Below are 19,258 nucleotides of genomic sequence, written 5' to 3' on the forward strand. Positions count from 1 at the left end.
AACATAAATTAATTTTTAATTAACCGTCATATGGAATTATAATTTTTGTTTGTGTTTATTTTTATACTTTACAGTCTGATAATTATTATTTTATTTCAAATAGTGAGAAGGCGCTAACATTTTTATTTACATTTTTAAATGAGATTCTTAATTTTGAGATTTTTATACCATGTATATATGTAATATATTTCAAGGTATACTAAGTTTAGTTCCAAGTTTGTAACGCTTAAAAATATTCATGCTACGAACAAAATTTTGGTATAGGTGTTCATAAAATCACTCGATTAGCCCATTTGCGATTGTTCGTCTGTCTGTCTGTCTGTCCGTCTGTCATCACGATAACTCAAAAACGGAAAGATATATCAAGTTGAAATTTATAGTGTGATCAAGACGTAAAAAGTGAGGTCGACTTCGTAAATGAGCAACATAGGTCAACTGGGTCTTGGGTCCGTAGGACCCATCTTGTAAACCGTTAGAGATAGAGTTAAAATGTAAAAAATGTTCCTTATAAAAAAATAAACAACTTTTGTTTGAAACATTTTTTCGTAAAAGTCACTGTTCACCCGTGAGGGTGCAAATTAAGCGCAAATTCTATATAGTATGTGTTATATGGGAATATCAGTTATGTATATGTGACTGGAAAACCGCTTTTCTTTATAAATATTTTTTTTCACCAATGAATATTTAAGTATATTTGAGTCTTGAAAAAATTATAAGGTTTCACACCAATCAAAGTTTAAGTTCACGTCATAAGTTTATTAGCAAAAAAATTAAATAATATATTTTACCTTTGCAGAACTTTCCAATGGATTCCAGTAGACAGCAATGGCATTATGTGCAACTTCTTCAATACACCCAGCTAATCCTACACTATTTTTAGTATCTATGACAAAAAAAACATAAAAAAATTTCTCTCATAAATAAAATCGGCCACATGTCATTTTAGATCAATAAAAATAATTATTACCTGCGTCAAGTATCCGCTGTTTAACAGAATGTTGTCGGCCATGCCAAAATTGCCATGCTTTAATTTCATCATCGGGACTTTTCTCTTCTCGAAACATAAGCATTACGATACTCTGTAAACATAAAAAAGTATACATTAATATGAATACCGGGTAATTTTAAATGATTGATGATTATAAAATACCTAATTTAAGTTAATGTACAAATAAATTTTGTTGATTAAATCAGTTCCAAACAAAGTTACTTTATTATCAAATTGATAACTCGGATCTGGGAAATACGGACTATATGTGCCATACACACATACAGAGTGATCCATTATTGATAGAAGAAAATTATACCAGTAAAATAAGCTTATCAAGATAAATGGAAAAGCTTTTTACCAAATTTCGATTTGAGGCCTAATTCGGGAAATGTGACTATGGGAAAAATAGAAGGATTTATGCGTTCACAGACCAATCAAAATCATTAAACGAAGTAAGTGTCACTTTAGAATATAGAGGGGACTATCATAAAACAATAATTGATTGTAAATTGATTTAATTGGGTAGCGAATACTATACAAATATTTTGTTGTCTTTATTTAAAAAAAAAAACCAAAATATAATATATATTTATCAAATTATTTCACCAATACAGAGACACTTAGATGTGGGAGGTATCAAATTATACATACGGAGGGGGTGGGGATTAAATGGAACAAAAGGTATGTTTCCGAATTAAAAGACAGATAAATTTTTAAGGATAGCTTTGATTCATTTATAAAATCTTTCTTTTCGAAGACTCAAAAAATTTGTTATTGTAAACAATTTTTATGTTGTAAACAATCAACAAATATCCTTCTAGAAATGAAAATTGTCAAGGAAAATGAATTTAATAAACAACAGCATTGACGTAGCTATAGATTTTTCCTAGGGCGTTAACCGTCTCTCAAAATATTCTCGGCGATTACGAAAAAAATTTCTTTTGCAATATAAACTTATAACCATAATTTTCTTGATATTTTAAAATTAAAATGAATTTCCAAAACCAAATATTATTCGAGAAATTAACGATTTTAATTTTAAATAATATTACAATTTCATTCATTTTCTTTTCGCGTTTCTTCAGCGCGTAAGATGCGTCGTTTCTGTCTGATTAAAATGAAAATTATAAATTTCTTTAAAAATTTCGTATTTTATTGAATGGACATTGTTCCCCCTTACTTTTCCCTTAGCTACGCCAATGACCAACTACAAAGTTATACTGAAATAAACAAGCAATTCAAAGTGAAGCAACAATTTTATTATTACCAATATTAAAACAAAACAATTATTATGTTTATTGTTTCAATATTTTTAATATAATTATTAATTTTTTTTTATTATTATTTATTTACAAAATAAATAATTGCAGAAAAAAACATTTTTTCTGATCTAGAGTAATGTACAGTGCCTTGAATAGAATGTATTTTGAATAAATTTATAGACTAGACGGTATTTATCAGAAATTAAAAACAAAAAAAGAAACTTTTTAAGGGACAAGCTTTTATTGTACTAAAAAGTAGAAAATAATTTTATCAATGAGTCACTCATACCTGACTTTTTGTAAAAGCTTGAGGCGATCAATTTAAAATATCAAAAATGAATAGGAACGCCTCATCTACTCCACATACAAAGATATTAAAATATTAAGCCCCCCAAGCTTTTACAAATAGTCGGGTATGAGTGACTCATAGATAAAATTATTTTCTACCTTTGTAGTACAATAAAAGCTTGTCCCTTAAAAAGTATTTTTTATTAAAATTCTTAATTTATTTAAAAAAAAATGTATAAATATCAAATATGGTGGAAGCGATGGGAAAATCAGGACGCTATAATCTAACTAAGCATTGTTATCCTAAATAAATGTGCACATAGAGTTTCAGCTCAATCGGAAACCGGGAAGTGGATCAAATTTGATTTAAAAGATTTGATTACAGACAGACAACGGGCCAGGTGAAATTAAATAAAAGCTTGTAAATAAATAATTCGCCTTAAGGAGAGACTACTTTCAATGTTATATGTCAAATGGCTTTAAGTTAGGTTGGGTTATATTGGCTGTCCACGAAGCTTAGGCTGCCCACTTAGGCTGTAGAGCCCATTGTGATACCATATATGTGTTTTACCACCTTTCCTCTGATAATTTCATTTATCAGCTCCTCAATTTCAGAGGGAGGCTAAGTGCATCTCCTTCATGCATATACCATGCACTACACCATCCCATCACAACTATTAATTAAATTAATTTTGATGCGACGGCGACGTCAAATGGCTTTAAAAGCACAAAAATTTTAATTTTAAGCCCTGGCACTACACTCTCCCCTATTATCTCGGTTTTTTTTTTGCACAAATAATTTTGTAAAATTACTGATAATAATCGTACAGACACAAATCATTATAAACATAATTAGAATGATATGTTTTTTTTTTTTTTTTTATTTATTTAATATTATTTATGAATGTCTGAATCATTTTTCTGTTTAAACATTTTCCGATAATTGTTTATATACCTATATAGTTGATACTGTTTTTTTTATAATTACACTTTTAAAAAATATAATTATGCGTTCTAAATAGTTCTTATATATTTTATTTAACTTAAATAATTATTCTCAATTATGAATTTAATCTAGATTTCTAATTTATTTAATACATGTAAGTTAACTTGCGTATGATTGTGTTATTACACCTGTTATGTGTCATTTTAGAATAAAAAATAAATAGGTGAACAATTTTTATACCCTGTATATATGTTATATACATCATAATATACTAAGTTTAGTTCCAAGTTTGTAACGCTTAAAAATATTGATGATACGAACAAAATTTTGGTGTAGGTGTTCATAAAATTGTCTAATTAGTCCTTTTTCGGTTGCCTGTCTGTCCGTCTGTCTGTCAACACGATACCTTAAAAACAAAAAAAGATATCAAGATGCAATTTTTATACGTGCTAAGGACATAAAAATGAGAAGAAATAAGGAAAAAATGAACCTTATAAAAAAATAAACAACTTTCGTTTGAAACATTTTTTCGTAAACATCACTGTTTACCCGTGAGGGCGCATTATCAGTTATCAGTTATGTTTGTGTGGCTATCTAAGAGTTGATATCCTATTGAGCAAAATGAACATAACTGTTAAAAATTATGTTTAAAATTATCGGGTTTCGAACAAATCAAATTATAGTCCAGTAAAAGATGTTACAAAAATCGGCTAATAAAAGAAAATGTAAGAAACAGGTCACATTTTGCAAAAACCTCCTGGAATGTGTTTCTTAGGTGCCAAATATCATTTGTAATGTGTGGAATTAGTGGCGCAAATGTTTCTATTTGTTAATAAACTATAAATATTTCATTCAATGAAACAATCAATGTTAAAGTTCACTTAAAAAACTAGTAAACAGGCAACTTGTATGACATAAATGTTAAGTGTTTGTCAAATAATCGAAAACTTCAATACAAGTATAACGTTTACGTAATTCAATTTGCCTTTTTGGTAGTTGACTATTACATTAGGAAGTACAAAAGATCTTTAATTTGAGAATAAATTCTCTTATTTGCAAATCAACTATTTTATGTCTAGTATTGTTAATACTGTGTCCAAAAAATAAGGTGACATTTGAAGTTCAATTGCGCGCGTTTGTTGTGCATTATGAATTCCTTCCGCCCGGCCAAACAAGGAATATTATTTGAACGTTTTACGTCATTTGCGTAACACTATCTGACTAACAAGGTCGGAATTGTGGAAAAAGAATTCATGGTTTTTACTCCACAATAATGCACCATCCCATAGTCATAATTCGTGATCATTTCGTCAAAAACTCAACCCATATCGTTCCACAACCACCGTATTCACCTGATCGGGTGCCGTCGACTTCTGGCTGTTCAGCAAGCTCAAAAGACTACTCCGGGGACACCGTTTTGATACGATGGAGGAGATTCAAGTCGCAGCGAAGGCGGAACTGAAGGTAATCCCGGAAAGTGACTGCAACCTGTGTTTCGAAGATTGGAAAATCCGTTGGCATAAAAGCATTGCCTCGCCAGGGGATTACTCTGAAGGGGATGAAATTGATTTGGAAGGATAAATAAAGAATTTTCAAAATAAATACAATGTCACCTTATTTTTTGGACAGAAGAGTATGTAAAAAATACGTGCAAGATGAGTGAATTTTCTTTAAAAATATCCTATTAATTAATACAGATGACTTTCAATTTATTTTTCTTATTTAAGAAAAATCTTCGATGACATATCCTAAGGGATTTAATTAGATATGCAACTTATCATACATGAGGCTTTGATTTTTCATTGGAATTTTTTTTTATATTTAAATATGAATAAATTATGGTAAGCATTCATATGATTTTTGCATTTTTGTGCACATTTTTTTATACCAATTAAAATATTTTTGCGTCGCGATTGAAAAAAAAAGTGTTTTTTTCCTAAAAATAAAATACCCCAGCAGTTATTTGGATCAAAATACTTGCATTATTTGCAATTTTAATTTGTATTTCTTTGAAATTATTGTGATGTAAGATTCATAATCTTGTTTTTCTGAACAGAGTTATATAATATATATTATAGAGAATTAATGGATATGGAATCAAAGTTCATCACAACACAATATGATTTACTAGCTCGAACCGTGCGGAATTCCACTCCCGTTGTTGTAAGCACCCTATAGCTAAAAACAACAAACAACAAATTTCGTAGAAAAGAAATTTCAGCTTGATATATCTATTCGTTTTGAGTTAAAGTGTCCACAGTCAGATGCAAAGACAACCGGAAACAGTTTGGTGATTTGATGAACACGTATACCGAAATTTTGTTCGTAGCATCAATATTTTTAAGCGTTACATACTTGAGACTAAACTTAGTATACCTTGATATATTTCATATACGGGGTGTTCTGTTATTTATAGCAGAAAGTTATACCAACAAAATAAGCTTATCCATACAAATGGAAAAGCTCTTTACCAAATTTAGATCTGAGGCCTGATTCGGGAGATGTAGCTATGGGAAAAATAGAAAGATTTATGAATTCACAGACCTATCAAATTCATTAAAATAGTAAGTGTCACTTTAGAATATAGAGGGAACTATCAAAAAAGAATAATTTAAACATGGTATAAAAAAAAGTCACAATTGAATTGTATTCAAGATGAATTGAATCCAAAATAATGTTGCAAAGATTCAAAAAATAATCGAATAAAATATTCGAGATAGGTAAGACGAATCAATTTATGAAAATCGACTGGATCATGTTTATCAAATAATAAATTTTGTAACTTTTTCAATTTTCTAAGACACGTTTTAAAGAAAGGTAAGCCCTACCTTGATGAAAACTAAGCACACATGCCTGTTTAATTAAGATGTTTGTTTGCTAATATAAAATTAAATATTCCAAGTGAACGGGAAAATAAATTAGAGTCAATAAATTTTGATTTAAGTGTTGAAAAAAAATATTATATTTATTAAAAAAAAAATATTTATATATATATATTCATATATAGTTAATTACCATTTATTTTTATTAATTATTTTATATAAATTAATTAATATCTATTCGCATTTGACAAACTCATTTATAATATTGAAAAATCACACGACAGGATAATACATTCATTTATTTTCTCTAATGTTTTGAAAATTTATTAAAGGTCACTAATAGAATTGCATTATATAAGTATAATACCTATATAATCCTTTATTATCGTTCTAAAAGTTGCTATACACTGGCTAAGGTAACTAAAAACAAGTGAAACCATAAACAACTGACTGGGTAAACAGTGATGTTAGTAAAAAAAAGTTTCAAACATTTTTTACATTTAAACTTTTGTTCTATAAAACACTATAAAAATTTCAGTTTGATATCTTTTTTCGTTTATGAGTTATCGTGTTGACAGACAGACACCCGGAAATGGACTAATTTATTGATAAACACCTATACCAAAATTTTGTTCGTTACCTAATTAAATCAATTTACAATTGATAATTGTTTTATGATTGTCCTCTATATTCTAAAGTGACACCTTCTAATTTAATGAATTTGATAGGTCTGTGAATTTATAAATCTTTCTATTTTGCCCATAGCTACATCTCCCGAATCAGGCCTCGGATCGAAATTTGGTAAAGAGCTTTTCCATTTGTCTTGATAAGCTTAATTTACTGGTATTATTTTCTACTATCAATAACAGAACATCCTGTATACATGAAATAAAAAATCAATTTTTCGAAGACTTTTTGATACTTCTTAGATTTGCGTTCTCCCGCATTTCTTTTCTGTGTTAATTCCAGATTTCTTTAATTTTTGACCAAGAGCCCCTGATCCTTCTCGATTTTCTCGGAATTCTGTGGGTAAATTAGTTTTTTTATTGTTCTATCCGTTTAAATTTACTGAAACTTTGCGTGCTTTGTGCGAATAAATTGTGGTGTGTAGCAGGCTTAATTAATAATAAAATTCCTTCCCATGTGAATTGTATGGTAAGGTTATTTGCATAATTGTGGGTGGTGAAGTAATTGCATATTAATTGATATTGGCTTTATTTGGAAGTGTAGATAAAAATTAAACACCATGTTTTCGTTCGGAGAGAACAACGACAAAATGATTTTAATATATTTAAACAGGTATGAAAATTTTGTAAATTAACCTTCAAAGGAGATATGCAAGGATGGAACACTAGGGATTTCAATAAAACTTTATAAACACATTTTTTGATTAACAAAGTTTCCAAAAATCAAAAAAAAGCCTAGGTAACCGGGCTTTTTATTATTATTTTATCGTTGAAAGTTGGCTGAAAAAATGATGAATCATATAGGTTATCCTTTTCAATTGGATATTTCTATATCAAAAAAATCTAGAGAGTGTGATAAAAAACTGTCTAAAATATTTAGACAATCTTGTAGTTTAATAATAATACCATAAAAATATAGCTTTGTCGATGATATCAAAACAAAATTTTAATTTAATTATGAGTTCATCGAACATCCATCATTTGATGAATAGAGACGACTATAATTATAGTATTGATGATTGGAGAGAGATATCAATATTATCAAATTTATAAGCATTACTTGCACACGATATACTATATATTTTTGTAGTTGCGTGGTTTTTTAAAGCCAAAAATAACTCATAACTTCACTACAAAGCATCTTTTTGTTTTATATGTATTTACCATGCAATAAACCAAAACTTTATTACAATATCTGAATATGATCTTTGCTAGATTAATAAAATTAATTATGAGTTTTAAAAAGGACAAAAACTTTATTCCTTTACAACTTGACCCATAACCAATGAAATTTTTGTAAATAGAAAAATAATCATAATAAAAAAAAAAAGATAGAAAAAAATGACGTAGCCAACAATGAATCCACAATACAGGTAGCTTTTTACCCAAGGGGTGCCATCTACAGATAAGCATGAATCACTATAATTAGTACAAAGTACTCATCAAAAGATGACGTTAAATGCGTATAAGTCTTTAAATAATGAAGCCTTTATTGTCGTTTGCTTCGTTTTTGTGTATTAATAATGCAATAAGTTAACTCTTTGGAGTTCTTTTTTTTCTGGATGGATATGTGTATATCTAGGTACAATTTACAACGCTTCCTAAGGCGTAAATATCCAACGATATATATACAATGTATGAGTATGATAAGCGTAATAAATTATATTTTAAAAAACATTAAGTCCATAAATATCGATACACAGATTGCATATAAAATAAGTATCTGTACACACTTGAGTAGTTTTAATTATGACCTCCGTATACAGTACACTAGCTGGTATAGAATTTCGTCAAAGTCGTTCGGCTGTTCGAGCAAGTACGTTGAATATTCATTTTTTTGAGGTAAATAATAGTTCAAAGTTCCCTGATCACAATAAACACAGCTTTGAGGCCTCTTGCGAGACAAAATTGTGAATTATTTCATTTTAAAATTGTGATTTTTAACACAGTACTTTATGGAAGAACTCACAATAATGTTTACAAAAATTAATCGGTGATTAAGCTTCAAAAAAGTTTTCATCATGAAAAAAATTTATCACAGATTCTGTAAAAGAAAGCATAAAATAGCTTTGGTTATTGACGTTTAAACTTCAAAAACTAGTCAAATTGACGTATAAATTTTATCTTTTACGATATTTTTAAAGTATTAAAAAACATTTACGTGATACAAATATTATTTTTATTAACAATTTGATTCATAGTTTAGATTTAAATTCAATGAATATAAATTAGTTAAAAGTTTCCGGGAGTTTTTTCGGTTAAAATTAGGCGATTGTTTTCTTGTAGATGCTCCAACGTTGCAGGTTGATTGATATATACTGAACGCACACTACGATGATACATATGCCTTACCCTATCTCGGATGCTTACAGTTTCATGGAACTTTTGCACAATAATGCGAATTTTTCGCTCACTAGGACAATTAAATTGGCCATCATCGTCCCGTAAACATGCACAATTGTTATTTCTGTAGAACAAGAGAGAACATTTGAGGTTTTAAAGAAGCGAAAGTATTCATATTATTTTAATTATTTTAACTAATTGAATGTTTATTTCATTATATCTATACATGTATATGGAAGTCATATGAGTGTTTTTATTTTTAAGATTATTCATTTTTTTTATATTTCTGTATTTATTATAAAAGTTGCTGTTTTATCTGCTATTATTAATATTAATTATACTTTGTTAGTATCATCTTAGTATACAGGTTGACTTTTTTGAAGTCTCTAGCTTATTTTTTCGAAAACAAATTGGAAAATGCGTCCATTTTAATTTTCCGTAGACACCAATTACAAGTCAACTTTGTTTTTTTTTTAAATGGTCCTACTAATTTTTTGTAACAAATTCTGATTCTTAGCCTCAAAAAAACCAACTTTAGTTAAAAAATATATTATTTTGGTTCCCTATTTTACGGTTAAGAACTGAAAACAAAGAAAATTTTGTAGAAAAAATTACTCATTTTTCAATAAAGATGTACAAAAGAATTATTCTTTTGAGAATTTAAAAGTTTTCTTGGTGGAAACTTTTCAACCTGAAAATATCTGAAATCAGGTTTCAAAGATTAAGATTATGAAAATAAATTTTTCTATCAAATGTTGATTTTTTGGAGGTAAAGAATCAAAATTTGTTAGAAATCAAAAGTAAAACTGACCATTGTCTGACCCGGAAGGCAGTCTCGGATAATAAAACTAAATTGTTTTGATATAACAGATTGGAAAGAATTAACTGAAAACTTTTTATAAAATCACCTATATAAATATTTTTATGCACATATCATATACATAGGTACATTGTGATTTATCGATCACGATAATTCGTTATCAACAAAAGCTAATGTTTGTTTTTCGTAATTCATGATGCTTAAAGATTATAAATTACTTATTCATTCAATTCAATATTTTCTATACCCGCGTATTGTCGCTGGTAAATATCAATTATATGTACAACTGGAAATTATGCAAAAAAAATGCGAAAAATATTTAATTGTAAATGTATTTGATACAGTAATGCCCAAAGGCGTCGCCAGCCGATGGCAAATAGGGGATAAGTTGATTTATAGAGAATTGGAAAAGTATGAATTCTAGGTAAAATTAATTTTTCTGCTATTTCGTTTTTTCCTCTTTCATCTTATGGGGGCCCTTTTCTTACAAACTTGTTTTTAAAAATGATGTTATTTAGTTTTTATACCCTATATATGAAATATATCAAAATATATTAACTCTAGTTCCAAGTTTGTGACGCTTAGATATATTGATGTTTTGTTCTCTGAAGGCCCCTAAAAATTTAACTGGTTAATTATGATATAATAATGGACAACTATGCCAAGTTTCATTAAAATCTGAATGCAAAGTCTATTACCGATAGTACTACCTTAAAAATTCGTGAATGCTTTGAACCATTTTTGTGAATTTCTAGAGGAGGGCAGCTGTCCCTATTTGCTCCCCTTTGGCGACGCATGACGAAAATAATCAAGACTTTTTCAAAACTTTAATAGGGTATTCCACTATTTTTTAAAAAGTACTGCAAAATGTTGATTTTGCTAATAAAAAGCCACCAAAAATTTATTTCGGAAAAATACACACGCTTTCTTGCCAAAAACTTAAATTAAATTTTAAACCTTTTTTAAACTGTCAAAAACGCGGGCATCCAATTTGATGGCGTAATATCGGTATTATTATACGAAATAACACAAATAAGTTTGACAGATATATTCATAAACATCTGATAATAATAAATATAAACATTGATTATCTATGGATATATATACCCAGCTGTCTACACTGAACTAACTAATGGTCTATGGTTCATACCGATATGACATCACGTCAGGGCTTGCTCGCGTTTTAGGTTACGTGATGTACTATTTTAAAAATTACGATTTTTAATTTTAATATTATAAAAGAAAAATGTGCTTTTATGACTCGAAATCAGAATATTTAAGTATATTTTTACATAAATTTTAACTTTTTTCAAATTTCATAATTTATTTTTCACTGCCGAAAGTACCCTATTATTTACTTTTTTAAATATGTGCAATTAATAGTGTCCCTCACAGGAGATATTAATGATCTCCTCGAAATGAGCCTCTTTTTAGCTTTAGAGCATGCTATCACATTTTAAGCATGCCTTCGTTTGAGCTGTTACAATATTCACACAAACGAAATTGTAAAAATAAGATATATTTTATAATAAAACAAAAAAGACTTCAACGCTCAATCAAGACACAAACTTAGTTTTTTCTCGACATGAAGAATTAAATTGTTACTGTCCCCCAAATGGGATAACACCACATAAAATGGTATTTGTAACAAGTGAAAAACCACCCTATTTCTCGGCATTAATTGCCAACTTTCAATATTTTTAGTAATTTTTTAAAAGTATACTTTTTTAAGATCCATAAACTGATCAAAGGTTAACACACACACATGGCTCGACTCCATATATTGAGACTCACATCTGATTGGATGATTTTTGAAAGTTACAAAGTAATGAAAATAAAAAATAAAAAATGCATATTATTTTCATATTTATATTTCTATGATAAATTAATTAAAATAGATTTACATATTTTATAAATTAAGACGACAGAGGCTATAAAAAAATATCTAACTAACATGCAATATCACTTTTATGGTTTGCCAACTCTTAAAAAATAAAAAAAAAAGACATAAGTGTACAAAACAGATGAAAAAACAATTTTATATTATTTTATATATAAATGTAAATTTTGTTGCTTTTTTTTAAAAACAATAAAAACAAATTTTTTGTTTTGATAAAAATCTTTTTTTTTACTTAAAAAAATAAACAATTATTTTACAGGTGACAATAAATGTAATATTTCTTAGAAATCTCTATTTAAATAACTGCTGAGATAGAATGCTCGTTGAAAAATCAACGGTATCGTTGATGGTAATTTTTATGGAAGTTTCTATCAAGGAAGCCAGATAGGGACAGCTACGTCCCTCTAAAGTATCGATGAGCAAACGTGGCTTAGGGAAGCCACTCAGACTTCTGTATCTAACGTACGAGTAAGACAGTGATACCCTAACCGGTGTCATCCAATAATACGAGTAAGACAGAGAGACAACATTTTTTTTACCTATCTCAGTAGATGAGTCGTATACCTGTCTCGCTTTCTCCTATAGGAGCAATACGGACTTGAATAAAGAGACACACAATAAAGTTATAACAATGGTGAATTCGACTTAATATAACTCGCCCATACCTGCTCTAGAGATTCACAAAAATCATTTAGCATGAAATTGAAATCAATTAAGCTACCTACAAATTTTCAACTCACCATCTTTTATAGTTTTTGAGTTAATAATAAGATGAGTTCTACGAATCAAAGACAAAATGGAATTTTGAACTTAAACTATTTTTTTATGTCCCAAGCACGATATCAACTTTCAGCTCGATATCTCTTGTCGTTTTTGAGTTATTGTGTTGATGGTCAGACAAACGGAAATGGATTAATTAGCTTAATTGTTCGAATACCTATATCAAAATTTTGTTTCTAGTATCAATATATCTAAGCGTTACAAACTTAGGACTAAACTTAGTATACTTTGATATATATTTCATATATGGGGTATAAAAACTAAATAAAATCATTTTTAAAAACAAGTTTTTTAACTGAATATACTTTCCTGTATTTTAAAATAAAAAATAAATTTTGCGTTTTTTCTCTTATATTTTTAATTGAACAAATCTAGAATTCATACTTTTCCTATTATCCAAAAAACAACATTCCCCCTATTTGCCATCGGTTGGCGACACCTATGCACCTTCATATAATATAATAACCGACTCAGCGATCGAGCGGTCTAAGGCAATAGTCTGACCATTTGGCTATTGACTGGGAGGTTGCGGGTTCGAATCCAGGCAACGGCAGTGTGAACAATTATAATTAATGGGGATGCAGAAATGATCTCATTGTCGTCGCTTGGATAAGAACGAAGTAACTGAATCCACCCACATCAAAATCTAATTGTAATTATGTTTGTAATTAAATAAATAAAGATTAACAAATAATGATGTGGGTGGCCTCTGTTATATGTCAGAGAAACGGACGTTAAACTCCAGTATATAATTTTTGAGATATGAAAAAAAAAACGCTGACCATTAAACAAAGCATATACAAGAAAATTACACACATGTTAAAAAAAAAGTTCAAATGTCAGCGGTCATAATAATAATAATAATTGTAACTATTTACGATGTAAAAATAAGTGACTTTCTCATAATAAAATGGATTATTAAAAACATGTTCCTATGACACATACGAGAACATTACATGTTGAAATTTCCTTATTACACTTTACAAATAATTATGATTATTGCAAGTAGGAAAAAAAATTATTTTTTTATATAAATTTTTTTTTCATTTGTATTTTGTTTGTTAATAAAAAAATTAATGCAAGCAACAGGTCTGAATAGCAATTATATCAATTAAAAAAAAAATACCCTGCTTATGCATTCCAATTGTCAGTAAATATTACATTTTAACTTATCAGAGACAAAATTAAATAAGACTATTGAATTACGTTAGGTTAGAGTGGCTGTGGTGGGACACAATTAGACCATAGGGTCCGTTGTGATACCGTAAAAAGGTTGGCCCATCCTCGGCCACTACTCCATGAAACATTTGGAGCTGTTTTAGAACAGCAGGAGGGCTTTGACGTCGACTGACTTTAGGTTGGAGAGGACGTCAAAGAGAGGCTGGCTCAAGTATGCCCATCTGCTCATGACGAGAGCTGGGCAGTGACAGAGAAGATGAGACATTGTCTCCTTCTCGTCACCACTGTGATAGTCATGCAGTAGTCGTTCGCCTAAGCGTTCAGCATGCTTGCCACCTAGCCAGTGTCCTGTGATAGCCGCAACAACTTTGCGAACAGAGGCCCGAACTTCGGAACGCCTGCGATTGTACTCAGACCATATCTGTCTTGAAGTACCACAAGTACGTACTTCTACTGAATTAAGTCTCTTTACTTTTATCATACCATGAATATATGAAATACATCAAGGTATACAAAGTTTAGTCCCAAGTTGGTAACGCCTAGTTAATATATATTGATGCTAGAAACTAAACTTTGGAATAGATGTTCATAAAATCATCTAATTAGCTCTTTTCCGGTTGTCTATCTGTCGACAGGGTAACTCAAAAACGAAAAAAATCATCAAGCTGAAATTTTTATAGCATGGTCACGACATAAAAAGTGAAGTCAAGTTCGTAAATGACTAACATAGGTCAACTGGGTCTTAGGTCCGTAGAACCCATCTTGTAAACTGTTACAGATAGAACAAAAGTTTAAACGTAAAAAATGTTCCTTATAAAAAATAAACAACTTTTGTTTGACACATTTTTTCGTAAACATCATTACTCTTGAGGATGCAAATCAGGGATATAGTAGGTATGTATTATATGGGAATATCAGTTCGATCTAAGAGTGACTATCTTTGTTTACTTACACGACGTAAAAAACAAACGATTCCGTAATCAACACTGTCAACGGTATACATGATATTTAAACGATTAACTCAATCAATTGTTACGAGTTAATTTCTATTAAGGATTGAAAATCGATATAAAATACATTGCTCTTGGAGAAATCTCAAAAAAACGACATATTTCGAAAGTTTTTGATAATTTTCGCTTGGAACGAATGCAAACAAATTAAAAAAAAAAAAAAACTTTCTAATAGAAAGTAAACATATAATTAGCAATGACATAGAAAAAAAACCCATTGTATTCATTGATAGCACCTACCTACTAAAAAAGTTTTTGGCAAAGGGGTTGAAATCGAAATAAACATAGACCTTCAGTACGACCCTTTTTTTATCTGTGTATATTAGGGTCTTTCAATGAGAATGATACTTTTTGAAATTTGAATAAAAAAATAATCTACTCAATATTTCAAAGTAAATTGTGTTTTATTTTGAAACTTAGAGATTGTAAATCATGTGATCTAAAACACGAGGGAGCCCTGATGTGATGTCATATCGGCAATAATCATAGAATTTTATACATAGCTAACGCGAGGGATATGCTAACCTGTAAGTGGATGCGATATGATGAATGAGAGAAACGACTGCCAGTTAGTTTGCCTATGTTTCCTTATCATAGTCATATGTCATAATCATATGATGCATAGAGATTTTGTGTAATGTAAACAATATCTAGCCAATGACATATAGATTAGACAAGGACACGTAGGAACTAACTAGCAGTCTTCTCTCTCATTCATCATATCGCAAATTTTGGGCCATGGCGTTCTCTATCGATAATATTCGATGGCATTAACTATCAGAGGAAGGGCGAATCGCCAAAAGCCTGTTGGGTGAAGGAAACTCGCTCGGTAACAGAGCCGAAGAGATCTTGAAACTAAACAGAGCTGATATTAGAGCCACCGTAGAGTTACTCACAGGGCATGATAACCTGAACAAGTTCCAACATCAGATTGGAAAAAGACAACCTCCCGCGTGTGACAAATGCAGAGAAAATTCAGAAGAAACATCGATAAACTTTCTCTGTTACTGCCCGGCGCTCATACAGCAGCGAAGGAAATGGTTTGGTCCGGCCATAGTCGAACCAGAAGAAATTAGGAAACTCAGCGTTAAGCTAATCCTGGGTTTCAGTACATCAGTTGGTTATAATAGCCACTGAAACGCTTAGCGGGGATAGAGTACAAGGGTCTATTTGGCTAGGTGCTCTGAACCATTGCTTCGAGGCGCGATGCTCGAGCATGGCCCGCTAACCACCACTTTTTCAAACATAGTATATAGTAATATTAGTAATACCCTTTAAAAAGTATCAGTCTTATCGTAAGACCCTATATGTATAAATTAAAATAAATTTATATAAAAAAAAAATGTTTATCATAAATTTAAAATGCAACAACAGTGAAATGAACTCTTGTTAAAAATTATTAAAGTTTGGTATGTCTATCTTATGTCCACATTGATTATATAAAATCATCAATTCAGTTTCAGAACACAAGAAAATAATAATTAATACTGATTTGAATAATCGCAATATTATTAAAATTTTTTTAAGTAATTTCTAATAATAACCCAAGCAAACGTATCACACATGGTATGATATCACGACGGACCAGTTAAAGACCTATGGACGGTCCGAACCAACGAAAAATAAAAAAAACGGTATTTAATATAAAAATGATTAATCTCAAAACAGTTAAAATAAAAAATGATTACATATTTAAAAAATGACATGCGCATACTTAAATTATATTGAAATATATAACGGTTAATTTTAGCCGATAGCTTTTTTTTTTTATTTTTATTTTTTACTTCAAAATGCAAAACAGATTTATGTGTGTGTTTATAAATTAAATCGAAACTGACCCCAAATTTCAATCTTGTGAGAATAAAATATAGTAATGCACCCCATATTATGGTCATTGGAAGGTTTGATAAAATAGATTTCTTTCGTTAAGAAATTGTAGAGACTTATTTGAGAAGAAATAACTTTTTGTGTTAAGCAAATTTCTTCTTCTGTCAAGTAAATTTTCATTTTCAATTAAGGATGTACGAGCCGCAATTCAATTTTTATACCATGTATAAAGAAATATTCAAGGTATACTAAGTTGAGTCCCAACTTTGTAACGCTTAAAAATATTGATGCTACCAAGAAAATTTTGTTATAGGTGTTCATAGAATCACCTAATTAGGCCATTTCCGGTTGTCCGTCCGTCCGTCCGTCTGTGAAATAAAGTTAGTTAAATGTAAAAAATTTTCCTTATAAAAAAATAAACAACTTTTGTTTGAAACATTTTTTCGTAAACATCACTGTTTACCCGCAAGGGTGCAAATTAGGCGCAAATTGTATAGTACGTATAATATGGGTATATCAGTTACATATGTGAGACATGTATCTATGTGTAATGTGACAAAGTAATCAATACTGTCTATACATGGTGTTTCAACAATTAACTCAGTCAATTGTTTGTTTTCACTTGTAAATAAAAAGCTTGATTTTATTTATATGAAGTTGGACTAAGTCTAAATCATTCTGAAAATTTTTAGGAGGGTTGTCGCCAAATTAATTGTGCAGAATGTTCCGTTACGAATGTGGGGCAAACGGGCCGCGCATTCAAAGAAAGGATAGAGGAACATAGTGCATCTATTCGACTAAAACTCATTGGTGCAACAGCTTTTTCAGACTATTGCATTTTAAATGACATTTAAAATCGATGCCAGCGCTTCCAATGAAAAATTTTGGCAATAAAGAAGGCTATAACGACTAATTATCAGTTCTTTACATGTTAATGTTATAGAAAATGTCAAATTAAAATTATTGAAAAACACTAATTAATTAAACTGAATGCATTAAAAATTGTGAAAAAAAGAAATCAAATTGCACAAATATTATTTTTCAAATGTAAATTATCATAATTATTTATTTAAATTTGTTAGATAATAATATTAAATTTTCAATGTAAGTCATAAATGCAATCCATACAATTATATATGCATCCATACAATTCTATAATTAAAGTAGTGTATCGTTACCATGGAAACGCCTCCAATAAAACTCACGCACGGTGCGAATACATTCTTAAAGAAGTTTCAACAATTTTCAAAGTAAATTTTTAGATATTTTGAAACACTGATTTTTCAAATCAGAAAAAAAAAATCGTTCATTTATGAGAATCGTAATATGTTTTAGCAAAGGGTTTAAATGATAAATATATATATATATATATAACGGTTAATTTTAGCCATTGGATGTTTTTTTTTTTCATAATTCAAAACAGATTTATTTTCTGTTTTATTAAACGAAACTGACCCCAAATTTCAATTTTGTGAGAATTGATAATAACACACAATAGTTCACCCTACTTTTTGGTCAGTATGTAAATATAAAGGGTCAATTCGACCCTTTTATCTTAAAAAAAAGGGGTAGTTTATTGTCATGTAAATTGACAATTGTCTTGTTGCAGAGAAGATGGGTCATCTTTTTATTAATATCGATGCGGAACGTAACTGGCCATGAACCCGTTTCAAAAAAAAAAACCAGCTGCAATGTATACGTTTTCTTATAACCATGAGAATTCTCTTATTTTTGTGTCATTTAAAAAATTCTATCGAGATAATTGAAAGAGTTTTTTTTTACGGTCTTTATTTATTTACCAAAGCCAATGGTTTAAAACGCAGAGGGATTAATATTTTTTGTTTAATAAAAATTTATTTTATCTGAATTTTATGACAAATATTAAATATTTTTCTTATGAAATAAATATTATATTTATATGCGTAAATATAAGTATTAAAGCCAATCCAATGTTTGTATGTTGAAGAACTGTTCTACGCATCTTTACTAAGTGGAAATTCCTCGATCCAAAAAAATTTCATTTGATTTTCTCATTGTAAGAAATAAATTTTAAAATATTATTTACCGCCAGCATTCGCATTATGAGTGAGTATTTTGGTCACGGTCGATTTAAAACATAAATAACTTTTATTTTTTAAATGGTTCTACAAATCTTTCAGAAATTGTGAGAATTTCTCTCATCACGAAAAGTGTAAGCAAAAAATATTAACTTTCGAAAAATTTCGGGCCTGTTAATGTACTTTCGTTAGTTTAATATAAGTCGTACTCAGTAAATTAAAAAAAAACTTGTCCTAGAAATATGATGAAATTACTTAAAATGAATTTAATTATTTTGATTATTGCTCTGTCCTAATGTTTTCCCGTAATCAAACTATTCTTAATAAGCTAGTGCATTAAAAATTAA

General features: G+C 29.4%; 1 protein-coding gene across 2 annotated transcripts in view; it reads right to left on the bottom strand.

Moving 5' to 3' along the window:
• LOC123302481 (protein grainyhead) overlaps positions 1 to 19,258 on the bottom strand; it is a 126,655-nt gene that overhangs the window by 10,960 nt on the left and 96,437 nt on the right. For both annotated transcript variants that reach the window (XM_044885420.1, XM_044885419.1), the window contains exons 6-7: positions 968 to 1,079; positions 789 to 883 (exon numbers count right to left, since the gene is read on the bottom strand). In XM_044885420.1, coding sequence (XP_044741355.1) covers positions 789 to 883; positions 968 to 1,079 — 207 coding nt within the window. The remainder of the gene's footprint in view (positions 1 to 788; positions 884 to 967; positions 1,080 to 19,258) is intronic.

The sequence above is a fragment of the Chrysoperla carnea genome, chromosome X, assembly GCF_905475395.1.
Source record: "Chrysoperla carnea chromosome X, inChrCarn1.1, whole genome shotgun sequence".
Classification (NCBI taxonomy): domain Eukaryota; kingdom Metazoa; phylum Arthropoda; class Insecta; order Neuroptera; family Chrysopidae; genus Chrysoperla; species Chrysoperla carnea.